This window comes from Felis catus, chromosome A1 (assembly GCF_018350175.1).
Source record: "Felis catus isolate Fca126 chromosome A1, F.catus_Fca126_mat1.0, whole genome shotgun sequence".
NCBI classification, from domain to species: Eukaryota; Metazoa; Chordata; class Mammalia; order Carnivora; family Felidae; genus Felis; species Felis catus.
In genome coordinates, this window is record NC_058368.1 from 212,015,090 (window position 1) to 212,028,172 (window position 13,083).

Sequence of the window (13,083 nt, forward strand, 5' to 3'; positions counted from 1 at the left end):
GCTCAGTCGGTTGAGCTCAGGTCATGATCTCATGGTTCGTGAGTTTGAGCCCCTCATCAGGCTCAGTGCTGTCAGTGCAGACTTCTCTTCGGATCCTCTATTACCCTCTCTCTCTACCCCTTCCCCCACCCCCACTCTCTCTCTGTCAAAAATGAATAAACATGTGCATAAAAATGAGAATTCCTCCATGCTTACATAGAGCATATCACCAGCTTTTTAGCACCCCTCAGAGATATGGATGGTGAAGCAAGGATGTCAAGACATTTTAGGAAAATGTTATGCATAAAAGAGGTAGAGCAAAGTAAATAAACAGGAAAAATTGACTTTGGAGAAATCAGATAATGCAGGAAGCAGAAAGGAATGCAACAAACAAAAAAAGTAAACCTCAAAACATTTAGCTAGTGTTCGTAGAAATATTCTAGACTAGATTGTATCCATAGAACAAGAAAAAGGTCCTGTGAAAAGGAAAACTAGAGGCCAAAAAAAGAGCTCTCTGGGCGGGGAAAGACGATTGAATTTAGAAAGTAACCAATAGAAATAGTGCAAGATAAAGCCAAGAGACTCTCTCAAAAATTAGATAAGATGCTTGGAAAATATGAGATAAATGGTCAGGATATAGAAGAGAAATCCAGGGGGTCTAACATCCAAGAGTATTTTTCATAACTGAAGGACTGAAAGACACAGTGTCCAGAATGAAAAGTACATTGAGTGTCGAGTACAATGGGTGTTAGAAGGCTCCCTCAAAGGCACTTCATTGTGAAATTTCCAAGTAGGGTGGGTAAAGAGAAGATTCCTGAACCTTCTGGGGAGAGAGGTGGAGGTTCTTCCAAAAGGATGGAGAGTCAGGAAAGATTAGATTTCTCAATTTAAAAAATGGATGCTGGATAAAGCAGACATGCCAATATGAGAGCCTTGAAATCAGTGGATCTCACTTGGAGGTGCCCTACACAGAGTCCCTGGATGATGGCTGGGGGCTGGGGGCTGGCCTGGGAGCCACAAGGAAATAAAGAGCTCCAGGGAAGGCTTCCAAGAAAAAGGAGAGCCCCAGGGATGCCTGGGTGGCTCAGTCAGTTAAGCGTTTGACTATTTTGGCTCAGGTCATGATCTCACGGTTGGTGAGATTAAGCCCTGAGTAGGGCTTTGAGCTGACAGCACAGAGCCTCCTTGGGATTCTGTCTCTCACTCTCTGCTCCCACCCCCTGCTCACTGTTATGCCCAGAATTCGTGATCCCAAAGACCACAGGGAGCTGAGTCCGATGCAAAAGCAAAGAGCCTTTATTCGAGCTAGCTGGAGCTCAATCTCCTACCTGCACCCACGCAGCAGTGAGATACCGGAGGGGGAGGAAGGGAGAGGGAGAGGGAGAGAGGAGGAGAGAGAGGGAGGGGAGGGAGGGGGAGGGGGTGGGGGGAGAGGGGGAGAGGGAGGGAGAGGGAGTGTTAAAAGCACAAAGGTTTTATAGGGATCATGGCCTTAGCCGATTGGCTGGGGAAGGGTCGTGACCTCAGCTGATTGGCTGCCAAAGTGTGGGCCCAGATCAGCAATTATCAGGGTCACCTGGAACTTGTTAAAAATGCAAATGTTGGGCCTGGTGGTCACAGACCTACTGAATCAGAAACTCCGGGGGTGGGGCTCAGCAATCTGTGTTTGAACAAGTCTTCCAAGAGATTCTGATGCACCTGAAGTTTAAGAACCACTGTGTCTGAGGATCGCTAACATGTTTGGCCTCAGTGTATACAGAACGTTTCTCACTGGTCACCTATTAACCATTGGCTGTCAGCCTTGCTGTGCTATATAAATACCTAGCACCAAACACCATCCCCAGAGACTCTAATTTAATTGGTTTGGGGAGGGGTAAAATGCTCCTGGGTCATTCTAAGCCTGGACAGGGTTGAGGGCTCCTTCCTCTGGCCCTTACCTGAGAGAAGCCCTCCCTCTTCTACTCACACTTTCCACGCCTCTCACACTCCTCTTCCTCCCACCTTAGACTTCGGAAGAATGTATCAATCGGTAAGTTACTTAAGGGGAGGAGGCGTGTTCTGAGGTTTGAGCAGGAGTTTCTTTCCGCGGCCATGTCGGGGACATAGTCACTAGTCAGCCGGCCTAGGTCTGCTCTTTCACTCACATGTGCGCAGTCTCTCTCTCTCTCTCAAAATAAGTAAATAAACTTTAAAAAAAAAAAGGGGGGGGGGGCGCCTGGGTGGCTCAGTCGGTTGAGCATCCGACTTCGGCTCAGGTCACGATCTCATGGTCTGTGAGTTTGAGCCCCACATCAGGCTCTGTGCTGACAGCTCAGAGCCTGGAGCCTGCTTCAGATTCTGTGCCTCCCTCTCTCTCTGCCCCTCCCCTGCTCATGCTCTGTCTCTCTCTCTCAGTCAAAACTAAATAAAACATTAAAAAAATTAAAAAAAAAGGGAATTCCATATAATAATGCCTGGTATGCTGGGGATTTTAAAAAGATGAACTGTAGTAATAAAGGAGGTGATGCAATAAGAAAAGATAAGAGTTCCAAGGAAAACAAAAGCTGTACCAGAAAGAAACTACTAGTACCTCTGTGGCATAGAGACCAACCCGGTAGAATAGTACTGGCTGGCAAGTTGTATCAGTACATACTGGCTGAGGACCAGGTTTGTCTTGATGTTGGTTTAATAATGTAAATAGAGTTGTATGTATTAGTTTGATGGAAATAATGATATTGGGAGAATGGCAGAGGAATTGTGTAAGAGAGTCATCTATTATGGCAGGCACAGTACTTCAGAAAATGTCTAAAACTGATTAAAAAAAAAACAACACAGCATGTTATTTAGAAATACAGCGATAGCTTCCAGAAGAATAAAGTTAAAAAAGCCAAAAGTCATTACCTCTGGGGATTGGGTGCAGTAGAGCAGAAGATTATTTTTTTTCGTAACAGCCTTTTAATAAATATTCTACTTTTTAAAGCTATGTGCTTGGGGTAATATGAAGTATTAAAAAAAATAACTTATATAACAATGAAATGCATTGTAGTAAACTTTATTAGACTCTAGATTACAAACGAAGAGTGAATAGCTCTAAAAGACATTTTGGGGACACTGGGAAATTTGGAAATGGAATGAAAATTTGGTTATGTTGTGGAATTGTTACGAATTTTCTTAGGTGAGGTAATGGAACTGTGATTGAATAAGAGAATGTCTGCTTCTTTGGACAAGCGTACTGAAGTATTTAATGCTGGATTCCCACAGTCTCTGCAAGTTATCTTCAAATAATGCAGCATGTCCATTTCAGAGGAGGAAGAACACTAATATTTGTTGAATCTAGGTGGTGGCATATGGGTGTTTATTATAGTAATCCTTGAATTCTCTGTACTTTGGAAATTCTTTGAAATAAAACATTGGGGGAAAAAATCATTGCTATGTACTCTCGAAATCAACCTTTCCCCTGAAATGTAATATCCAGGCACTGCCTGTCATTTTGCAGACATATTGGAACTGTTTGCAGAGGGCTGGTTTTGGTGTGGTGTCTTCATACCCCGGACAGCACCGCCATTAACTGTTTACGGGCCTTCTCCACTCGGATGCTGAGGGAATGGGCAGAATGGCAGGGAAATCAAACTCTAATGAAAAAGATGTCTGGTCAGCTCAGGGCCTGTTGAAGAAAAAAAAATCATTAAACGTCAGCGAGCACTGAGACATTCCATCGTCAGTGGTGTCACGATGTATTTTGCTCAATTCTAGAGCTCATTTCCTGGACCCCATGTAATACCACGGAGAAAATAGATCTTTTCGTTAAGCCCTAGTAAGAGAAGTAAGTCCTTTATTAGACCAAATTTTTGCCTTACTAATTTCTTCCCTGAAGAATTTGATGATTGTGAAGGAAAAAAAAATATACCTTTCCCACTATTTTATTTCTCCAGAGATGATGGCATTGAACTGCTGGACTCTCCATGCCCAATTCTTGTGTAATTTTAAAAGGAATATTGACAAGCTATAGTATGGTTGCAGGGAGGTTTACCAGATGGATTGGCACAACAGGAAGTAAAAAAGGGTTGAAGGAAATGGAAATATGTACCCCGAAAAGAGACGTGCTAGTGGCACCTGACAAATGGTATCCAATATATTTACATAGATACTATGTATAGAAGATACAGACATATTCCGGTATGACTCCAGGAGGCAGAACTAAGATGATGAGTGGGTTATAGGGACACAGATTTTCTAACACCACAAAGGGAAAGGATTTCTAATAATTAAAATAATTTAGCCAAAGTGGATACCTTAGGAACTTATCTCTCCTTGGCAGAAGAACATTTGTGGTGCGGATGAGTGGAGTTGAGGACATAGTTCCAGTATCAGCTGAAAAATTGAATCCTTGAAGTGTCTTAGGATAAGATTCTCTGATTTTAGAGAAAGCCACTCTTATTTCTGAATCAATGCTATGTGCCAGCTGTTGTAATAGGTGCTTCTTCATAATGGTTCCTTTATTCTTTATCAAGTAGGCATTCCCCATTTCTCATATGAAGAAATGATTCCATCTTGGATCTTCTGCGGATCCTTTCCCTTCCAGCCCCTCCATCTCCAGGGGCTGCTTTCTTTTAATGTTTATTTTTGACAGAGAGAGAGAGAGAGAGAGAGAGAGAGAGAGCGAGAGAGAGAGAGAGCAGGGGAGGGGCAGAGAGAGAGAGAGGGAGACACGGAATCTGAAACGGGCTCCAGGCTCTGAGCTGTCAGCACAGAGCCCTACGCGGGGCTCGAACTCACACTCAAGAGATCATGATCTGAGCTGAAGTCGGACATTCAACCAACTGAGCCACCCAGGCGCCCCTCCAGGGGCTGCTTTCTACACCTGGATTATTTCCAGGACTCTCAACTACTTCTTTCTTTCTTTCTTTCTTTTTCTTTCTTTCTTTCTTTCTTTCTTTCTTTCTTTCTTTCTTTCTTTCTTTCTTTCTTTCTTTCTTTCTTTCTTTCTTTCTTTCTTTTTTAAGTTTATTTATTTTGAGAGAGAGAGAGAGACAGAGTATGCAAGCACACAAGTTGGGGAGGGGCAGAGAGAGACGGAAAAAGAGAAACCCAAGCAGGTTTTGCACTGTCAGCGTGGAGCCTGACACGGGGCTCGAACCCATGAACCTTGAGATCATGACCTGAGCCAAAATCAAGAGTAGGCTGCTTAACTGACTGAGCCACCCAGGTGCCCCTACTCCCTTCTTTCTGAAGCACAGTCATTTAGGATTTTTCTGAGCTGGTATTCCCCTTCCCCCTACCACTTTAATGTTGTCTTCAAGGATGTAAAAGTCTGCTCTACTGAGAAAGAAGAATTTGTGTGTCCTTGGCTAAAAACGTTAGTTACTTTTTGACCTGTTGTTACAGGGCAGTGGGGGATTATGAATAACTAAAGTTTATTCTGCTCCATCTGTGACTTCAGGGGAGTTTAGAAAGCAGAGACAGTGAGTGTGGACTTATTCTTTAATGAAAGAGCCCTTGGGAAAGCAAATCTTTTTTTTTTTAATCTTTTCATTTTAGAGATGTAATGAGGATATAAACGCCTCACACTAGACCTCCTTCCTCTTCCTGTTTTAACCCTTCTTCTGCTGTGGCGCTTAGTGAAGTTAACATCTATCACATTCCCTCATGGTTTGCCTATTCCCATCACTAGTTCATCAGAGAAGACGTCCACCTTTGTCTCTAAGCCACTGTTAAACATCCCTGGAATGGTACGAGTTAGACCAAAATCACTTTGGTGGCCATGGCAACAGTCCTGGCTGGCTGCTTTGCTTTTTCCTCCAGGAGTCGGAGCACTTCCCAGGCAGGGATTGTTGCCCATCGTGGTGGGAGAAGCAGAACCAGGGCCGTGTTCTCCACGGCCCAGGAAGGGCTTTGTATCTTTCCCGTGGAGGATGTTTTCTGGACTGAGAAGGGTGACCTGCTGGGACATCATGACAAAATAATGCTGTATCTTGGCTAAATCTGCCATCACGGTTTTCTGGTCTCCATGGGAGAGAGTGCTTCCACTGCTGCGAAGCTGGTTCTCCCCTGTTGTTCTCCCTGATAACATGTTTTCTGGGCCTCCAATACGCTGGCAGTTTCCCCCCCCCCCACTTCTTTTTAGTCGGGCTCCTCATTTTCTGGTGATGACAAATATGGATGGCTGCTTAGAGCCGCCCCTCCTCACACCCAGAGGCAAAGCTGTAGAGAAATTCTGAGAAACAGAATATTTATCTGATTGAAGATTATTGAGAGGAGAAGTAGTCCCAAATGACCTTAAGTCTCTGACATCTTTCTTTTTGCTCAGGACTGAGACCATTTTGTAAGTCACTATCATCCATGAGGCTCCCGCCCTGTCCCTGAAGGCAGTGTGGGAAAGTTCTGATGAGTTTTGGTTGCTACAGTGTGTCTTAGCTGGTGCTCCTTGGTTGTCTTAGCTTATCTAGGGATGTATGGTTTGAGATGTAATGAATTCCTTTTTTAATTTTTGAGAATAATAGGTTTGGTAGGGTTCTTCAGCATTTCTGTCAGGAAGCTTCTTCCAGACAGCCCATCTTCTTAATGTGAAATGATCCCACATTTCAAATCCAAAAACATTTATTCAATTACAGAATCTACTTCCTAGAATGTTTTAAATTTTTTTGACCTTTTTTATCACCCTGATCTGCCAAGATGTTATGGGCATTCTCTGTGAACCTCAGATTCAGGGGAACATTTTCCACAAACTGCAATCAACAATTGTTACAGCTGAAACTTCTTTTAATTGAGATGAACTCAGTGTTTAATTGGGGTCATTGCTAATACTTCTCCATAACCTTAGTGTTATACTGGTTTGACGGTGGAAGAAGAGAAAAATAATCAAGCACCATCTAATAGAATAGTGTCATGTTTCCCAAAGTGTGATACATGGATTATTTGTACCGAAAATCCCAGGGTGCTAGCTAAAATGCAGATTCCTGGGTTCATATTAGACGTACCGATGAGAATCTCTGGTCAAGACTCCTTGGCATATGCATTTTTAATAAGCTTTCCGTGATTCCTTTGCACACTAAAATTGGAAATCAGTAGGTCATCTGGTGTCTTGTTCTGTTTGGTGATTGCAGTTTTATTTCTAAAGATCCACTTTAGTGGGATGAATGGCTCTTCTTCTGTCAGAGACTTAGCCTTTCTTCCCTAAGAACAACAGTCAGGGAATCTATGTGAACAACTCTTGGAAATTATAATGGAATAAAAGTACTTAGCTCCCGGTACTATCCGGCGGGAACACGAATTGGGAGACAGCCTTTCTACCCTTATGTGAGCAGAAGGTTTTCTTCCGGAACCAAAAACTGAGTACTTTCAAAGTCAACCACTGTGTTCACCATGCTGCAAGATGAAGAAGTGACTTAGTCACAGAGAAGAGTCCCAATACCATCACCTTGAGGAAATCCATGAGAGACAGCCACATTTACTGAAGGCCAGGCACTGTTTGTGGTAATTTTCACGTATTACCTTGTTCAGTTCTTACTAAGTCTCCTCAGCAAAGAACATGTTGTCATCACCATTTTACAGATGAGGAAACTGAGGTCTCAGAGAGACCAAATTACTTGTGCAAAGCTCCACTGCTTGTTAGTGCTGGAGTTGACTGTTCACTCAACCTTGTCTCCAAAGTTTGGCAAAAACCTGTGCTGTAGATACTATTTTCAGGGAGAAGAGAGGCCAAGACTTGGCATCCATGGTTGACCTAGAAATTGAAATTAATTGACTTGAAATTAATTGTATTGAAGATATAGGCCTTAATTCATTTGGAGAAATCCCATTTTGGGAATTAAGCTTGATTCTGCCCGAGAATCGACTTTCCAGGCTGACAAACCTGTGATGTGTCACAGGTTTGATTAGAAGGCCTCCACCATCACTTCTAGCTCTCAGACTATCAGCAAAGGAAGAACGTGAAATCTATTAATTCTGTCTCCTTTCAGATTTTTTCCAGATAACTCCGTGTACACCCCATCACCACTGATTCTTCCCTAGTTAGTGTAATATATACATACGTACATATAGGAGATTTATCGTCAAGAATTGGCTTGCACAATTATGGAAGCTGCAAACTCCCATGATCTGCAAGCTAGAAAACCAAGCAAACCATTGCATAATTTAGTGTGAGTCTGAGGCCTGAGAAGCAAGGGAACTGAGGGTGTATAAGTTCCTGTCTGAGGGCCAGAGAAGATCTGACTCTCAAGGGGTTGGATGATGGCCACCCCATAGTGGGGAGGGCATTTTACTTTACTGGGTCCCACTGATTAAAATGCTAATGTCATATGAAAACACCCTCACAGACACATGCAGAAATAATATTTAATCAAGGCATTCCATGTCCAGTCAAGACATAAAATTAACCATCACATCAGGCATCTGTGGGAAATGTTCCATAGGCTATCATACTGTTATTAGGCACTTATGTGCTAACATTCATTCAGGTGCTTTATACTGACTCATTTAATATACACAATAAGTTTTAATAAGTTAACAAGTTACTCTCACTATGCATATTTTTCAGATGAGCAAACTGAGGCCCAGAGAGAAGTTAAGTTACTTGCAGCTAAGAGACGAACCAAGCAGGTAGACTTGAGAGACTTTCTTTCCTCACCACTTTGTATTATTATGCTTACTGTGGATGATGCTACAGTGCATTTATTGAGTACCAGTAAATATGGTAAAGCCTTCTGCTGGGAACTTTACATACGACAACTCTGATAGATACAACCCTGCAAACTAAGGTAGATTTTGCCCCACTTTACAGATGAGAAAACTGGGGCTCCCTGTATTGACTAGTTTGACCAAGATCACACAGATCATGCTATTTCCATTAAACCCTGTAATGGATTTTTCCTCTTATATTTGTTTTGGAATCCATTTCATTAACTTTTTTTAAGTGAAGGGATTTTTTTTTTCCTGCTATTTAGACTCCAAATTGCCAGCCAGTGAGTGGGATTGGTCTTTTGTATGTTAGGGTTGTGGCATGGGAGACGTGTGAGGACATGTAGGTTGACATCCCAGAGCTCGCAGAGGAACAACTCCTTCTATAAGTGGAGCCTGGCTTCCAATTCTATATGATCACGACTCCAGTCCCAGGCTCCTGCTGGGACATCCACGCCCCTTCCATTCTGGTCTCAGGACAATGGCAGCCCCCTCTCACAGTCCTTCTCCTGCCAAATTTGCTCCTGATGATTCATTTTAATTTTGGCAAATGTTGCATTTTTTAATACTTACTTCTCTCTCTCTCAATTCTCTGAAGTCTGTGTGCAGTACATTGGTGTTTTCAAGCTGACTCCTGATTGACTTGATCTCGAAAAACAAACTGTTATAGTGAAATGTCACATTTGTTTGTTTTTCTTTTAATTTTTTTTAATGTTTTTATTTATTTTTGAGACAGAGAGAGACAGAGTACAAACAGGGGAGGGTCAGAGAGAGAGGGAGGCACAGAATCCGAAACAGGCTCCAGGCTCCCAGCTGTCAGCACAGAGCCCAACGTGGGGCTTGAACTCACAGACCTCGAGATCATGACCTGAGCCGAAGTTGGACGCTCAACCGACTGAGCCACCCAGGCGCCCCTTGTCTGTTTTTCTTTTAAAGTAGGTCTTCATATTTGCCTTGATTACAGCCCTCATCACTGTATGATCCATATGCTGGGGATCTCCTTTGTTAGTCAGCCAGTCTCTAGAAATATGGGTCCAATATGGTAGCTATTAACCACCTGTGGCTATTTTAATTCAAGATAATAATTAAGGTTAAATAAAATTGGATCATATGGTATTTTTATTTTTAATTTTTGGGGGAGCTTCCATACTGTTTTCCCTAGTGACTGCACCAATTTGCATTCCTACCAATAGTGCACAAGTGTTCTTTTTTCTCCACATCCTCACTATCACTTGCTATTTCTTATCTTTTTGATAGTAGCTATTCTGACAGTTTGAAGGTGATATCTCATTGTGGTTTTGATTTGCATTTCCCTGATAGTCATGTTGAGCATCTTTTCATGTGTCTGTTGGCCATCTGGTTGTCTTCTTTGGAAAAATGTGTACTCAGGTCCTCTCCCCATTTTTTTAATCATATTTTTTTGGTGTTGAGTTGTAGAAGTTCTCTATGTGTTTGTTTATCCTTATCAGACATATCTTTTGAAACTATCTTCTCCTATTAAGTAGGTTGCCTTTTTGTTTTGTTGGTGGCTTCCCTTCACTGTGCAGAAGCTTTTTATTTTGATGTAGTCCCAATAGTTTTCCTTTGCTTTTGTTTTCCTTGTGTGAGGACACCTATCTAGAAAAATGTTGCTATGGCCAATGTCAAAGGAATTACTCCTTGTGTTCTCTTCTAGGATTTTATGTTTTAGGTCTCACATTTAGGTGTTTAATCCATTTTGAGTTTATTTTTGTGTACGGTGTAAAAAAGTGGTCCGGTTTCATTCTTTTGCATGTTCCTGTCCAGCTTTCCCAGCACCATTTATTGAAGAGACTGTCCTTCCCCACCGTAGATTCTTGCCTTCTTTGTCATACATTAATTAACCATATAAGCAAGTGTTTATTTCTAAGATTGATTTGGGTGTCCGTTTTTATTCCAGTACCATACTGTTTTGATTAATACATCTTTATGGTGTATCTTAAAATCTGGAATTGTGGTACTTCCAGCTTTGTTCTATGATTCAATAATTCCACTACTGGGTATTTACCTGAATAAAATGAAAATACTATTTTGAAAAGATACATGCACTCCTCTGTTCATTACAGCATTATTTACAATAGCCAAGATATGCAAGCAACCTGAATGTCTATTGATAGATGAATGGACAAAGAAGATGTACACACACACACACACACACACACACACACACACACATACACACACACACAGAATAATATTACACAGCCATAAAAAATGAGATCTTGCTATTTGTGACAACTTGGAGAGACCTTAGAAGATATTATGCTAAGTGAAATAAGTTATACTGAAAAAGACGAATACTATATGATTTCAGTCATATGTAGAAACTAAAAACAAAATAAATGAATCAACAAACAAACAAAAAGTAAAATCAGACCTTTGAATACAGAGGACAGAACTGATGGTTGCCAGAGAGTATGGGGGATGGGAGGATGGGAAAAATGGGTGAAGGGGAGTGGGAACTATAAGCTTCCAGTTATGAAATGAACAAGTCATGGAAATAAAAAGTATAGCATAGATAATGTAGTCAATGATACTGTGACAGCGTTGTATGGTGACAGATGGTGACTACACTTGTAGTGAGCATAGCATAATGTATAGACTTACTGACTCACTATGTTGTACACCTGTCAACTCTACTCAAATAAAATATTTTGAAAAAGGGGGGCCTGGGTGGCTCAGTCGGTTGAGCATCCGACTTTGGCTCAGGTCATGATCTCACAGCTCATGGGTTCAAGCCCCATGTCAGGCTCTGTGCTGATAGCTCAGAGCCTGGAGCCTGCTTCTGATTCTGTGTCTCCCTCTCTCTCTGCCCCTAACCCACTTGCATTCTGTCTCTGTCTCTCTCAAAAATAAATAAAACATTAAAAATTTTTTTTAATTAAAAAAAAAGTTAAATGAGGCTTATGGCTATCAAATTGGACAGTGCAGATATAAAACATCTCCACATCACAGGAAGTTCTCTTTGGCAACAGTTCCAGGAGATAGGGACCAGATCTGTACTGTTACAATATCTGCCTGACATATGGTAATTACCAGGTTGGATGCATCAGGGAATGTCTTCCTGGCTTGAGTTTTATCTCCTCAAACCACATGAATTACTAGTGCTGCCAAGACTAATATGCACAATCTTCATGAGTCTATGTCATTACCAGTCACTCTCCCCTTTGGCTCCATGGAGGCGTATCAGGGAACTCTTGGGATCACAGCAGAGAGTGGGATATTCCTGTAGGAATCTTCTCAGTGGTCTTATATCTATATTTTGTGGTTTCTATCATCTCTTGACTTCTCACTTAGGGTCCTGGTTACATATTAAATGATAAAACCCTCTGCCTCTTGCAGACCAGCAACAAAAATGTTAATAGTTCTGTCATGGCTTGAGGGCTCTGCCAAGTGTTTTGTAGACTAGAAGTGCAGTCTTCTATTTTTGCCCTCTTAAAAGCACTCTCCCTCGAGGGGCGCCTGGGTGGCTCAGTAGGTTAAGCGGTTGACTTCAGCTCAGGTCATGGTCTCACAGTTTGTGAGTTCGAGCCCCGCGTCAGGCTCTGTGCTGACAGCTCAGAGCCTGGAGCCTGCTTTGGGTTCTGTCTCGCCCTCTCTCTCTGCCCCTCCCCTGCTAGCATGTTGTCTCTGTCAAAAAATGAATAAACATTAAAAGCACTCGCCCTCACTGGTCTTCATCTTCCCTGAATCCCAGCACTGGAATCTCTAGCACCTAGGGAGGTACCCCTCACCAATACACACCTTTCTAGAGGGTGCTCTATATCAAATCTTGTCTTCCTGGCTGTATTATAAGCCTTGAGGGCAGGAGTCACTACCCCTCTTAGAGCTCTTAGCACAGGGATGGCCCAGTGATACAGATATAGATTTATAATCTATAAGGATGATTTCGGGGATGCATTTTTATCCTTTTCCTCTGTATTATAATGGGGGACAGGTGGTATCTTTTCCAGTGATTCATGCACTATACCTGAATATCTTGGGTGCCTCTTTATCCCAAACCATTATGTTGCTCATGTTGTCTTTGTCACCATGGGAAGAAAAAGTTGATCTGGTAACTTCTGAAATTTTCAAATGAAAAGGAATTTCTTTCCAGGACAGGATGATGAGTTTTGGCAGCATTGTTCCATTGCACAGCTCCAGGGGGGTACATTCACAGCTTTTTCCTATGTAAATAGCACCCGCTTCCGCTGTGCTACACAGCGTCCTGAGGGATGGAACTGATTTGGCAGTTCTCTCCTATGTCGTCTGCAACACCATTGTTGTTACTCTTCAGTCTGCAGGGTTTTACCTGTGGCAAAACTGGAAAGCATGCCAGCACAGGTTAGGTGACTCTTCAGGGTGTCTAGGCTGTGTGATTCTAGAACACTCCATTCACAAATTCCTTGTGAGACACTGCCCGTTTCCCACTAGGCCCAAATCATTGCAGTA

At 42.2% G+C, this 13,083-nt stretch overlaps 1 protein-coding gene across 8 annotated transcripts in view; it reads left to right on the forward strand.

Moving 5' to 3' along the window:
* ADAMTS12 (ADAM metallopeptidase with thrombospondin type 1 motif 12) overlaps nucleotides 1-13,083 on the forward strand; it is a 331,317-nt gene that overhangs the window by 106,062 nt on the left and 212,172 nt on the right. The window contains exon 1 of one of the 8 annotated variants that reach the window (XM_045038312.1): nucleotides 1,812-2,008. The exons of the other annotated variants lie outside the window; for them this stretch is intronic. Within the exon in view, the coding sequence (XP_044894247.1) occupies nucleotides 1,997-2,008 (12 nt within the window). The 5' untranslated portion in view covers nucleotides 1,812-1,996. Of the gene's footprint in view, nucleotides 1-1,811; nucleotides 2,009-13,083 lie in introns of those variants that run through there. 8 annotated transcript variants of the gene reach the window in all.